General features: G+C 54.7%; 1 protein-coding gene across 1 annotated transcript; it reads right to left on the reverse strand.

Annotated features, from left to right (window-relative positions):
* Positions 1-9,325: 9,325 nt before the first annotated feature.
* On the reverse strand, positions 9,326-12,280 carry LOC308047307 (dehydrogenase/reductase SDR family member 4-like; the record flags this gene model as incomplete). The annotated part of the gene is made up of 8 exons (XM_080355723.1): positions 9,326-9,440; positions 9,528-9,583; positions 9,874-10,008; positions 10,499-10,550; positions 10,637-10,707; positions 10,785-10,886; positions 11,583-11,760; positions 12,144-12,280. The coding sequence occupies 8 exons, from the start codon at positions 12,278-12,280 to the stop codon at positions 9,326-9,328; spliced, it is 846 nt and encodes a 281-aa protein (XP_080211849.1).
* Between the last annotated feature and the right edge of the window lie 2,037 nt (positions 12,281-14,317).

Raw genomic sequence — 14,317 nt, forward strand, 5'->3', positions numbered from 1 at the left:
TCTGAATGTGTGATGGTAGATTTCAACAGTTAATTGCAACAGTTCTGCCTTGCAGCAGCTGTGACCTCCCAGAGCAGATCCCTTGGGGCCATTCCCATCAGTTCTCGCTGGCTCTTCACACTGCCAGGTTGTCAAGGGACTAACCCTGAGGGGGTTGTGATCATCACTGGGTATTCCCCAAGGGTTTTTAAATTCTGCAGGAATGTAAAAGGCCACAGCCCTTCTATTTCAAGTTGGTGGAGGCATGGGCAGCCATTTTTCAGTTTGTGTGTTTTTATGGCCCCTGGATGTGAAATCCTGATACTAAGGAGCTCAGAGCAGATATCTGTAAGAAGGGGTTTGTTTTTCCGCCTGAAATATGTTCCAGGGATTGCTCTGAGGATTTTTTCCTCCACCTTCATCTCCACTACCAGCTCTCCACAAGGACTAGAAGCAGAGACGAAGCTTATCCCAGAGCAGGAGGGAGATTCCCACAGGAGCTGATAAGCACTGCATCAGCAAAACTGTAACTGTTAGAAAGCAAGGGACGGTGGTGGAGGCAGAGACTCCCCTCTCCTGTTGGAATGACAGGAGAATCCTGTGGCCCTGCCAGCATGCACATGCACTCTTCGATTCTGCTCCTGCAGCCAAGGATATGCTAAGAAAGGATCCCACAGGCTTTGCAGCTCTTCTGCCATGAGGAGAGCAGAGGAGCTTCAGCTGCTGTTACAAAAAGGCAGAGAAGCAGAGCTCACCTTGGCAAGATCAGCATCGTAGCGATCCGCTGACTCTTCTACTTCATGGAATCGCACAGGCCGGCAGCTGTGGGCACCGTGCTGTGGCAACATATAGGTCCCCGCACCTGCAAGAGGAATGGGAAGAAACCTCTGGAGGAGAGACAGGCACCCTGCAAAGCCTGCTCAGAGGAGCAGGAAGGATGTCTACCCCCTTTCCCAATCCTTCCACCTTCTGCCACGCTGGGGCACTGTTGGCAGCTCCGAAACTGAGCTCTCAGTGCTTCTGTGGGATGAGATGAGTTTGTGCTGGAACTGCAAGAACCAGGAAGAAAAAATCCCTGAGGGGTTCACTGGAACTTCACAGCTCTGGTAACACCATCCACGCTCTGTACCCCTATTTCCTCAGAGCCAGCAGCACAGCTTGGGTGGGGGGAAAGGCAGGGATCAGACCCTGGGGCTGAGAGATGAGCACAAGCACCTGCCAAGGGAGTTGCAGCCAACCAGGTGCACTATCCACTGGCTTCTACTGCACATGAAGGAAGCTTATCAGGAAACAGCCATGGCCCTGCAGTGGAGGCTTTGAACTGGCCGTGGTTAAGAAGCTGAGCAGCAGATTGTCACTAGAGGACATTCGAGCTGCAAGGGTGCACATCTACCTGTGGTCAAAAACCTGGAGGGAGGTCGGTTTTGATGCCCTGTGCCGGAAGGACATGGACTGCACAGTACGGCACTTAAGGATGTGTCTGTTGGACTTCTCTGGGCAGTAATCGCCTAGGACAGAGAAAAACAGCACAAAAGCAGTCAAGTTGTGGCCTTTTTTCACAAGCCAAGGAGGCAATTTCAACAAGACCTGCTCTCCTTAGCAGCTGCAGAAGTGCAAGCTGCCAGTAAACATCTACAGCTCATTGAAGTGGTGAGCTGAGCCTCTTGTACCCACCAATCTTTTGTGCCACTGTCACAGGTAAAGGTGAAAACACCCTTGTCTTGTCTGAACAAACAGCTGGAGAAATGTTACTCACTTGGTCCCGGCATGATCTCAGTGTTTATCTCGGGAAGTCCACCAATGGGAGAGGCTGGAGCCACGTACTTCCCATTCCTGGCCATGGAGGCTCCACGCAATATCAAGGACCTGGTGCAGCTGCTTTCTGCAGGAGATCTTGTCCCTTGACATGTAAACAAGGGCTTTGACGGGGTTGTGGTTCAGGTAACCTATGAAGAACAGCACGTGAAAAGCCACCTGCAGGCCAACTGCATTTCAAAGCTCCTTTGGAACTGCAGGAGACTGAGCTGTTGAGCTCACAAAATTGCTGTCCTTCTTCCTCCAAGAGTAACAAAGGCGAGCTGTACAGTGCCTTGTAGTGACAAACTAAATCTGTAAGTATAAATGCTTCTGCAACTGCATTGCTAAATAATCTTAAAAAGAAACTGGACCTCCTGACAGTCTGGCTCCAGTGATAGTTATGGAGAAATAAAAAATTTGAAAAAAAAAACAAAAAAACCCCCAAACCTCACATGTATTGGGTTTGTGTGGAAAGGTTTTAGGAGCAGCTAAACCAAGGAACTGTGGACTGGGTGACCGGGTAGTGAGGTGACTGCAAACTGGCTGAAGGGGAAGAAGCCAGAGAGTTGTGGTCAATGGGGCGGAGTCCAGTTGAGGCCTGTATCCAGTGCAGTGCCTCAGGGGTCAGTGCTGGGGCCGGTATTATTTAAAATCTTAATCAACAATTTGGATGAGGAAATAGAGTGTACTATCAGCAGGTTTGCTGATGACACCAAGCTGGGAAGAGTGGCTGACACTGGAAGCTGTGCTGCCATCAGAGACCTGGACAGGCTGGAGAGTTGGGCGGGGAAAAATGTAATGAAATATAACAAGGGCAGGAACAACCCCAAGTTGCAGTATAAGTTGGGGAACAACCTATCAGAGAGCAGCGTAGGGGAAAGGGACCTGGGAGTCCTGGGGACAGCAGCATGACCATGAGCCAGCACTGGGCCCTTGTGGCCAGGAAGGCCAATGGTACCTGGGGTGGGTTAGAAGGGGGTGGTCAGTAGGTCAGAGAGGTTCTCCTGCCCCTCTGCTCTGCCCTGGGGAGACCACACCTGGAATCTTGTGTCCAATTGTGGCCCCTCAGTTCCAGCAGGACAGGGAACTGCTGGAGAGAGTCCAGCGCAGCCACCAAGATGCTGAAGGGAGTGGAGCATCTCCCGTGTGAGGAAAGGCTGAGGGAGCTGGGCCTCTGGAGCTGGACAAGAGGAGACTGAGGGGTGACTCATTCATGGGGATCAATATGGAAAGGGGGAGTGTCAGGAGGATGGAGCCAGGCTCTTCTCGGCGACAACCAGTGACAGGACAAGGGGCAATAGGTACAAACTGGAACACAGGAGGTTCCACTTAGATATGAGAAGAAACTTGTTTCTGGTGAGGGTGGCAGAGCCTGGCCAAGGCTGCCCAGGGAGGTTGTGGAGTCTCCTTCTCTGCAGACATTCCAACCCGCCTGGACACCTTCCTGTGTAACCTCATCTGGGTGTTCCTGCTCCATGGGGGGATTGCACTGGATGAGCTTTCCAGGGCCCTTCCAACCCTGACATTCTGTGATTCTGTGATTCTGAGCAGGGGGCTTCTGTGAGAGGGGGTGGGAAAGGGAAAGGAGTTTGTAGCTGATTTTACCACAGGTGTGCTCAACACACTACTCTGATCCTTGTTTTATCTGTTGTTCCTTGGACTGAGTACTTGGGTCCAGGGCTGGTGAACTGGGCCATGATGGGGCCCCATGGGCCATGAGGTCCCCAAGTCCCCACCTGGGCTCTGTCCATGCTGAGAGATGCTGATAAAGCCTGACAAAAGAGCAGAAGAGTGTCTTGGTACTTTGATTTGTGCTGTAAGAGTTTTCAATCACTATTCATATTATTATGTTGTACAGTAATAGAGTGAACTTGCTATCAAACTTTGTCAAGTTGTGCTTTTACAACATCATATTAAAACCACTTTTGCCAATATCTTTGACAGTGGTTCTCTAAGGGATCTCAATTACCCATTGGTGACATCCTCGTCTTGTACCATACAAATCCTGCCTCACCCTAGAATACCAAAGCTCTTGATAAAAGAACAATGTTTTTTAATGAGGATGGTGAGACTCTGGAGCAGGTTGCCCAGAGCAGTTGTGGATTCCCCATCACTGGATTTGTCCAAGGCCTGGGGATGCAAATCCCAACACGTACAATGGAGCTCATGGCTGATGCTGAACTATGGCAGGGAAGGAAGAGTCTCAGGACTTCACCTGTCTCAGCTGCAGCCGTTGAATGGGACGAGACAACAATGTCTGTGTCTGCTTTGTCTCTGCAGTGCAGAGCGTGGCAAGCAGTGAGGGCAGCCAGAGACGTGGCAAGAGTGGTTGTGGTGTCAGCGGCCAGGGTACCCTGGGACAGCCTGGGACCCATCCTGGAATCACACCATGACATTGGGATGCTGCGCTATTGCATCACCTGGCTCATCCAGGGCTGGAGACGTCCAGCCCACAGGGCCAGACCTTCCTGAGATCTGCTTGTCCTACTGCAATGTGTATTTTCAGGGTACACGTGAGACAGCTATTGAACATCAGCAGAGACCAGGGAAGCTTTCCAAAGCACCTGGTATTTGCACGGTCCTTGCACTCAGTGACAAAGGTGACACGTGACACAGTAGTCACACAGCACCACTGGGTAGCAGAGGCTTTGCCTGCTGAGGCAAACCAACACTTCCAGATTCACTAGTCTAAGACTAGTGAAGAGGGCGATTTGGGCTTCAATACCAGAACAAAAGCATTTCCTTTATAGAACCCCAGCAACCACCTCTGTGATTGTCTTGTCAGGGACCCACAAACACCGTGTTGCAAAACATGTGATGACTACAAAAAGTGTCCTGTCCTCCCCAAATCATTTTTTCCCTCATTACCTCAGATTACTGCAGTAATAATTATATAGCCACATGACGAAAATTTAGTCACTTTTAGCCAAACCAGATGTGGACAGGCTGGAGAGGGTCCAGAGAAGGGCCACAAAGATGATCAAAGGCCTGGGAAGCCGCCACACAAGCAAAGGCTGAGAGAACCGGACTTGTTCAGCCTGGAGAAAAGGCAGCTCAGGGACCTCAGCACCATGTTCCAGTGTTTACAGGGTGACTACAAAGACAGACACGCTCTTCGTACAGGGAGTCCCAGGGAAAAGATGAGGGGCAATGGGTACAAGTTACTCCCTGGGAGATCCTGACTGGACACAAGAAGGAAATTTTTCACCATGAGAACAATCAACCATTGGAATAATCTCCCCAGGGAAGTGGTGAATTCCCTAAAATTGGACAATTTTAGGATTCAGCTAGACAGGGCACTTGGCCAGCTTGTCTAGACTGGGCTTGTGCCAGGAAAGGTTGGAGCAGGTGATCCTTGTCCCCTCCAACCTGGGATTCTATGATTCTATGAGAATGTCTGCACAGGGGTGCGTGTGTGTGCACATGCGTGTGTGTGTATGTGTACACATACGTGTGTGTGGACGCACGTGACTGTGTGCGCAACCAGGTCCCAGGAGCTGGTCTGTCATGGGGCATCCCACTGACCAGCATCTTCCTCTGGGACGGACACATCTGGGGGTTACGGGCTTCTCCAAAACTGGATTCCTCATTGACCCAGATTATGTCAGTGACTCATTGACCTGAATAGAAGAGATCTGGAGGAGAAAAAATGAGGGGTTCAGCCACTTTCAAAGCGCAACACATCCACCCTGACATGATGTCTCCAGCCAGATCTCTGTGTCCACCTACAAAGCAAACCCCCATTCCAAGAGCCGCTCAGCTGCCCACAACCCAGCGCTTCTGGACTCCGATTTTCTCCTTTAAACACCTCCCCAAACCATTCCCTGGTTCCTTTGCCCAGACCTGGGGTACCAGCCTCACACATGTGCCGCTCGTGCCACTCCCACCTCTGCAGCTCCCGCAGCCGCTGCAGCTGGTGCTGCTGCTCCAGCGCACTCAGGCGCTGCTGGTGCTGTGCCCGCAGCTCTGCCCGCTCCGGCTCTGCGTCCTGGTGCTGCCACAGCAGCTCTGCCCGCTGCTCCTTCTCCTGCCTCTGCCACAGCAGCCGAGCCTCTGCTGCTCCTTCTCCCACTGCAGCATCTCCTCCTGCTGCCCGTGGGTCTCCTGCACCTTTCTTGAGGACCTGCCCGGAGAGACCCATGGAGGGCCAGGGCACAGCAGTGTCGCTCCCATCACAACCCCGCACGCTCCCCAAAGCGCACGGAGGGTTTGGAACAGGACGCAGAGCTCGGGGCTCTGCAGCAGCACCCTGACCCCTCTGCTGCCGCCCAGCGCTGCTCCGGCTGGGGACGTGCTGGCACCGGGACCGGCCCCTCGTCCCGCTCCCCCGGGACAGTGTTGGTGCAGCGAACCCGCCCCAGCTCCCCGGGGGCTCCTCTGCCCCATCAGCTCCAGCCCGACGTGGCTCCGCCCGGCCCGGGGCTGGATGCGGGAAGCGCCTCAGAGCTCCCAGCCCAGCTCCTCCCTGGCCCGCCCCGACAGCCGCGCTCGGGGAGTCCAGGGGCCGAGAGCTTCCGCCCCTGCACCTCCAACGGCTCCCGCTGCCCACCCGGGGAACCGGGGAAACCAGCCCGTCACCCACCGGCCGTGCCGAACTCCCGCCCGGCGCTCAGCCAGACCACTCGCATATAGCGCGCCGCCGTCGGTGAAGGACCCGTTACCATAGCGACAGAGGCTGCGCCGCGCGGAGCCGGCCTTGGAAAGCCCCCGCTTCCATAGCAACGGGGGTGTCGGCTGCATGGCCTGATTAGAAATGTCCCCAGAGCTCCTGCCCGTCTCACCCTCGCTCCTCTGTCTCCAGGCCACACGGTGAAGGGACCAGAGCGGCCCCGCTGTCACCCGGGCTGGAGCAGCCTTGCAGCACCTTTTCTTACATCCACTTAGAGCTGAACAAAGTTCAGCCCAGTCTGCTCAAAGGGGTGTCTCTTATTAGTGTCTCTTTCTGTCTAATTGGATTCAGACCAAGAGGCTCCGTCTGGTTCCCACTGATTCTGAGTTTGGAGCAAAAGCTGAGGAAACCATGAAGAGCTTGAGTCCTATGTGCTGCTTGGCATGAAAAAGCACTGGCCCGGGGTCCTGAGGTTATCTGGAGCACTGAGGTGCCGCATGTCCACGGGGCCCTGGTGTCCACGGAGCTCTCGCTGTCCAGGGGCTGAGAGGGACTGAAACCACGGGAACATGTGTAGAGATCAGTGACATGGAAAACACTCCAGGGAGCCAAGACTGAGTGTGATTTTCCTTTAGCCTTCAGATCTAAAGTGGTTACTTAGTGAAAATTCAGACAGGTAGTCAAAGTGAAAAATGTCAAAGCAGAAAGGCAAAGTGAATAAAATGTTTGATTTTTAATGTCCATTCTGCACTGATCCCGGTTTGTTTGTTCACGGGGACGTCCTTCAGTAGAGTCTGCAGCGCTGGCCCGTGCGGCTGGGGGACTCAGCCCCATACCCCTTGCAAACCTGCAGTGCTGCTCCAGAGCCAGGCTTGCTCTGCACCACCCGTGGTCTGGACCAGCTCATGGTGCTGCAGCATCCCAGGCAGACGTCAGGTGTCTGACCAGGAACAGCCAGCGCCATCGTAGGGCACAGTGTCCCTGAGGTGCTGTCCTGGGATTGCCATCTGTCACACAGGGCCCAGGGACACCGGAGCACCTTGCAGTGCAGGTGCAGCCGGGCAGGGGGTCCCGGGACATCTGCTCTGGCACCAGGTGTCTGTGTCCCTGGACCTGAAGACATCTGTGTCCTACAGCCACTCCAGTTCTGGAGAACACTTTCCTTTTCAGAAACAGGAAATTCCCCCCCAAACTTAAAAAAGCTGAAATGTGTGCTGACACCTTTCTTTGCTTTGTCTTTGTCCTCAGTTCTTCTTACTTTCATTTTCATTGACATTAAATGACGCAGAGCCACATGCCCCCAAAATCTTCCCTGCCCAGGACTCCTCAGTCTTTGCCCAGAAGAGAGGTGTCAACCTCTCTTCACTGGTCTAGGTGTTGGTTTAGATGGTCACCCGTAGCACAGGAGGATTCATGCCCCTCAGTATCTCCAGTCAGAACCAGGGCCCAACATCATCATGGGATCATTAGGGAGCTGAGGGTGAAGGGACCTCAGGAGTCTGCAGTCCAGCTTGTCACAAACCGGGTCAGACCAAGGCGTTCAAGCCTTGATACAGTCCAAGCTTGAAAACCCACAAGAAATGACACTGTGACTCCTCTCTGGGTTCCTGGCTGAGCTCATGGGGTAAACATTGTCCTTGTGTCCTGACTGAACCTCTTCTCTTTGCCATTCCACCCATTGTCTTGTGTGCTCCAGCCATGTGCCATGGTGCAGAGCCTGGCCCTGCGTCCTTGGTGGCTCCTTGGGACAGGAAGGCTGGGATGAGATCCAGCCAGACCTGAGGGCCCTTGGTTTGCTGAGGTTCTGCAAGACGTGCTCTCCAGTCAGATGGCGTGTCCCTGGGGAACCGGGACGCCCACGGGGGGGAATTAAAAGGGTCTGGGAGGGACCCAGGCATCCAGGAAGAGGGGACCCAGGCATCCGGAGAAGGTTCTAGACCTGTAGAAATCCTGGAGAACCTCAAAGTCCAGGATGAGGCATTTTAGGGCAAATTGGGCTAGAATTGGTCTTCCCCATCCCCCCAGCTTGAGCTCTTGACTAATCAGGAGAGGGGAAAAAGTGGATCTTGCACTGTGATTGGCGGAGGGAGAGGGAGGGGGGTGAAGGTGGTGGCCAATCAGGGGAGAGGTGGAGATGGGACGTGGCAGCCACAAGGGGGCACGCCACTGCCAAGGAGGGACCCAGGCATCCGGGTGATCCCCTCCAACCCCCAGATGGGGGTAAAATCCAAAGTCTGGGGGGTTTTAAAATTGGGTTGTAAAAAGTACTGGGCTGGGCAGAACGTGGCAAAAAGGGGGTTTGGATAAAAAAAGGCCAAAAAGGGTCAGTTTTGGGTGTTTGTGTGGGGAGTGTTTCCTGGGAGTAAAGAGACAAATCAGGGATTTTGCCAAAAAATAAAAGTTTAGGGTTTCTTTAATATGTAAAATGGTGGGTTTTCAAAGCAAGTGATTTTTGAGCACAGAAATGCTTGCTTTTTATTTTTTTTTTGGCCAGAAAAGGGAAGATTTTTGAGCACAAAAGTGAAGATTTTGCGGCACAGAAGTGAAGACTTTGGGAGGAGAAAAATCAAGGGTTTTGGGTGCAAATTTCCATATTTTGGGGGCACAAAATTAAGTCTCATCCAAGTCGTTGATGAACATATTGAAGAGCACGGGTCACAGAACTGACCTGAGGGACCCACCAGACACCGGCCCCAGCTGGTTGTGTTGACCTGAACTCTGTTCTCCCCTCAGCTCACGGTCCCGTCACTGCCCGACCGCCCGGAACACCCCCTCAGTCCAGCCGCCAGTCCCAGCATTTTTATTGGAGCTCCAAATGCACAAAAAGTCCCCAAACCCCTGAAGTTCACCCCAAACTCCCCCCTGCAGCGCCCCCTACAGCAGCCCTGCAGGCCCCACACGTTCCCTGTGGCCCAATGCCCCAGGGGCTCCCGGCGCCCCCTAGAGGTGGGAGGGCGCCCCCCCGGCCACCACCAAGGTCTCTCCCACCACGTAGGCAGCGCCAGGCGAGCACAGGAAGGTTACGACCTTGGCCACGTCCTCTGGGGTGCCCAGCCTGGGTCAGAGGTCACAGGGTCACTCGGGGTCAACGAACAGGGGAGGGTGGAGGGGAAGGGGACCCAGGCGTCCAGGCCCTGCTCACCTGTCGATGCCCATGGCGGCCATGACGCGCTGCAGCGTGGGCTCATCCTCCCACAGCTGCAGGGGAAGGATGTGGTCATGGCCACGCCCCATATGACACACCCCCGGAGGCCACACCCACCCCATTGTACTTCCACGAGGTTCCAGCCCCTCCCCCCCTTTGGCTCCACCACCACCCCCTGGGGCCTCACCCCCTTCCCATGTGATCCCCACCCACTCCAGGGCATGCCCTCTTAAGGCCGTCCCACTCTCAGGCCACACCCCCGGGCTCCGCCCCCCCATTGAGTGCCCACCATGCGCTGCTGACCATGCCCACCCCACTGACCCCCATTGGCCCCACCCCTCACAGCGGCGCTGAAGCGGGTCTGGACCAATCCGGGCGCGACACCGTTGACGCGGATCCCACGGGGCCGCAGCTCATTGGCCAAAACCTTCACCAGCCCCAGCAGCGCCGTCTTGCTGACGCTGTAGGGACCCAGCGCCTGCTCCGGTGTAAACCGGCACGAACCAGCATGAACCAGTGTAACTCTGTATAACCCACAGTATAACCCAGAATAATCCCCCAGTATAACCCAGTAGAAACCAGTGTAAACCAGCACAAACCAGTATAACCAGCTATAAGCCCATGTAGCCAGTGTAAACCAGAATAACGCCCCATTGTCCCTCAGTGTAGTCCCGTATAACCCAGTATGACCCTTTACAACCTGGTATAGACCAGTATAACCCAGTATAAACCAGTACAGCAGAGTATCTCCCAGTTTAACCCACAGTGTAACCCAGAAAAATCCCCCCGTACTCCCCACTATAACCCAGTGTAAACCAGTATAGCCCAGTACAACCCAGTATAGACCCATATAATCCAGTATCCCCCAGTATGACCCATCACAACCCAGTACAAACCAGTTTACGCCAATATCTTCCCACTGCTCCCCAGTATAACCTCCAGTCCCCCAGGTACAAACCAGTCCATACCGGGAATGGCGAATACGCCGCCACCGACGACACCAGCACGATGGCCCCGCCCCTGCGTGGTGGGAGGGGCTTAACCCTGTGGGGCGTGGCCACAACCCCTCCCCACCCCCCTCTCAAGCCCCGCCCACGGCCACTCACCCCCTGCGCTCCATGTGTGGCACCACCAGCCGAACCAACATGGCAGCTGCCGTCACATTGACCTGGAAGAGCTTTCAGGGCAGGGCCAGAGGTCAAAGGGTGTGGTGGGGGTGGGGCCGGGGAGGGGCGGTACTGAGGTGGGGCTCACCTTCTCCCACACCGATTCGTCAGCGTCCAGGGTGGGGCCCAGGGCGGGGTTCACGGCCGCATTGGACACCAGGATGTCGATGCCCCCGTAGGTGTCGAGGGCCTGCGGGGATCCAGGCGTCCGGGCCCCACAAGTGGGACAAACAACTGCCCCCCAAAACCAGCCCCAGGACCCATAACCACCCCCATGGCATCCCATAAGTGGCCAGGACTTGTGGGACAGAAGGGACCCAGGCATCCAGGAAGGACCCAGGCATCTAGGACCCACAAGTGTGACCCATAACCACCCCGTGTGATCCACAGTGACACCTAACCCACCCATTGTGCCCCATAACCACCCCTGTGACCCATAAGTGACCAGGACCTGTGGGGGACAGAAGGGACGCAGGTGTCCGGGACCCATAAGTGTGACCTGCAACCCTCCTGTGACCCATAACCACATCCCATAGTGACCCACAGCCTTCCTGTGACCCACAACTGTGACCCATAAGTGCCCAGGATGTGTGGGGCAGGAGGGATCCAAGCATCTGGGACTCATAAGTGTGACACAGAACCTCCCATTGTGCGCCATAAGCCTCCTGTGACCCATAATTGGATCCCCATAGTGACCCATAACTGCCCAGGAACAGTGGGGCAGGGCAGACCCAGGCATGCGGGACTCACGAGTGCAACCCACAACTCCCCCCGTGGTCCCCCCATTGTGCCCCATAACCACCCTGTGACCCATAATTATGACCCATAAGTTCCCAGGACCCATGGGGCAGAGGGGACCCAGACATCCGGGCCTTCCAAGTCTCACCTTTTGCACAAGCGCCTCCCGGCTGTGGGGCTGCCCCACATGGCACACGACCCCGCTGACCTCCAGCCCCTCCCCCCGCAGCTGCCCCACAGCAGCCTCCACGTGTGGGGCGCGGCGGGAACTGAGAACAACAGAGGCCCCCGCGACCCCCAGAGCCCGCGACACTGCCAGCCCGATCCTGGGGGAGATGTGGGGCATAGATGTGGGCAGGAGCTACGGGGCTGGGGGGTCTATAGGGCTGGGGGTCTATGGGGCTGGAGCTGTGGGCCTGGGGGGTCTATGGGGCACTTATGGGTCTCTATGGGGCAATCAGGGTCATTAGGGGACCCTTGGGGGTCATTAAGGTGCATTTATGGGGCACTGTGAGTGATCTATGGGGCTGGATAGATGGGGCTGAGGTGTCTATGGGGCATTTATGGGGAACTATGGGGCATTTATAGGTCACTATGGGACGCTTGGGGGTCACTTATGGGTCTCTCTGGGGCTGGGGGCTCTATGGGGCGGGATCTATGGGGCTAATCTATGGGACAGCTCTATGGGGCAGATCTATGAGTCACTCACCCGGCCGTGGCTGCTGTCACCAAGGCCACTTTCCCCTCCAGCGGCCGCCCAGACCCCTGGGTTCCCTTCCCGAACTTCCGGGTCCCCCCGGACGCCTGGGTCCCCTCCCCGAACGCCTGGGTCTCCCTGGCCGCCATGCCCCGTCCCCACAGCCTCCCCACGGCCGCTCTGCCCCACATGGCGCCCGGACTTTGTCCCCCCGGGGACACTGGGAGGGAACTGGGCGGGGGCCTGGGAGCAGTGGGGGGACTGGGGGGGACGGCGGCCATGGGGCCTGGGACGGGGGGATTAGGGCGGATGGAAGGGACTGGGGGGGACTGGGAGAGACTGGGGGGCACTGCAGGGGGGGGCGCTGGGGGAACTGGGGGGAACTGGGAGCTACTGGCGCAAATCGGGCCCCTTCAGGGGGGTTCGGGCACCTTCGGGTGAGTTCGGCTCTTCTCGGAAGAGTTCGGGTCCTCTCAGGTCCCTTCGGTTGGTTTCAGCTCCGCTCTCGCGGCTCGGCTCCGCTCGGCTCCGCTCGGCTCCTCCGCTCGGCTCCGCTCGGCTCCGCTCGGCTCCGCTCGGCTCCGCTCGGCTCCGCTCGGCTCCTCCGCTCGGCTCCGCTCGGCTCCGCTCGGCTCCGCTCGGCTCCGCTCGGCTCCGCTCGGCTCCGCTCGGCTCCGCTCGGCGCTTCCTCAGCCCGGGGCGCGCAGAGGGCGGGCAGCGAGTTTCGGAAAGGTTATTGAAATAACTAACTTACGCTTTTTCTATGGATAAACAACGTTTAATCCAATTCCTTAATTGTATTCCTTAAACACGTGTTCATTAGAGCATAAGCAAAACGGCGCTGGGTGCGCCGGGGATTCACTCCGCCCAGCACGCACACCTTTAAACAATAAGAGGTGTGCTTAAATACAGTAAGGTGTTACATTTTCATAATGACCCCAGGAACGCCTGTACATATTCATAACCTTTCCCGCTTCTTATTAAAATGAGTCTCAGAGAACCATTTCCACAGTCTCCCCCTTGACCCCGCCTGGTCACGCCTGCACAGTGTCACTTGGTGGCTTTGTGGAGGGGTCTTTGGGGTCTTTGGATGAAGCTCCTTCAGCTTTGTCACTGTGAACTTTGTACCCTTGGCTCATTATGTTGAATTGACTGGAACCCAAGCTGCCAAGTCGACCGAAACCAGCTTGGCCTCTCCTTTTTCTGTAAATCTTGGCTGTCTTGTCTCCTCAAGGTTACAGCTGGTGCTGTAAAACTTCTTATCTCGGCATTTGATGAGGTTCTGTTTTTTCTTAAAACAATTGGTTACCTACAGCTCTAAACTAGATATTCATTATGTGGCTTAAAGTGTTAGTTCATTAGTAGGCCCTTATTATGTGGTTGGTTAACCCTTAAAATGTTAGTTCCCTCTATCAATATAAGTTCCTAAACAAGTTTCATAACTCTTTACATAGAACTTAACCACCTTTTCCTTTTTGCAGGTTCAGAGCCCGTGCCTCATTTGGTTATATCTGTAAACATTAAACATCTCAGCACGAATCACAACTGCATTTCTCACAATTCCCCCTTTTTCTTTTTATCCCATTGATTCGTGCTTTGGTTTCAAAGTCAGCTAGCACTTGCCTAGCAGCGGCTAGGTCCAGTTTGGTGTTATCTTTTAAAATCGTTAATTTATACCCCGTTCCTTTTGTTGCCATTTCAGAATCTATAGGCGTGGCTGAGATTTGCATGCCTTGGACTACTGAATGTATTAACCGAATAAAGCACGGGATCATACATGGTACAAACAGAAAACCCAGAAATGCACATACTATCATGAACCCCATTTTCTTCCACCAGGCTACAATTTTGAGACCAATATCCATGAGGTGGACCTGGCCCCCAAGTGGGAGGAATAGAGGTATTTGATGAATTTGCCCGCAACACTAACTTACAAGAGGTTCGTCCAACGTAGTCATTTGTGACCCCCCACACATTCAGCATGAGGTGACATTTAATTCACGGTCTATCTTTTCCATAAGATCTATAAACAGATTTTTCCCTACTGTTGGTAATTCTAATCCCTTGTCTTTTTGCCTTATTTCTTCATACCAATCACTGCTTTTCTGTACCAATTTCTGTTTCTCTTGCTTTCTTTTTAATTCCTGAGTGGCACTCTTAACTAATTCCTCCTTATACTGATCTTG

This window comes from Nesoenas mayeri, assembly GCF_963082525.1.
Source record: "Nesoenas mayeri genome assembly, chromosome: 18".
Lineage (NCBI taxonomy): Eukaryota > Metazoa > Chordata > Aves > Columbiformes > Columbidae > Nesoenas > Nesoenas mayeri.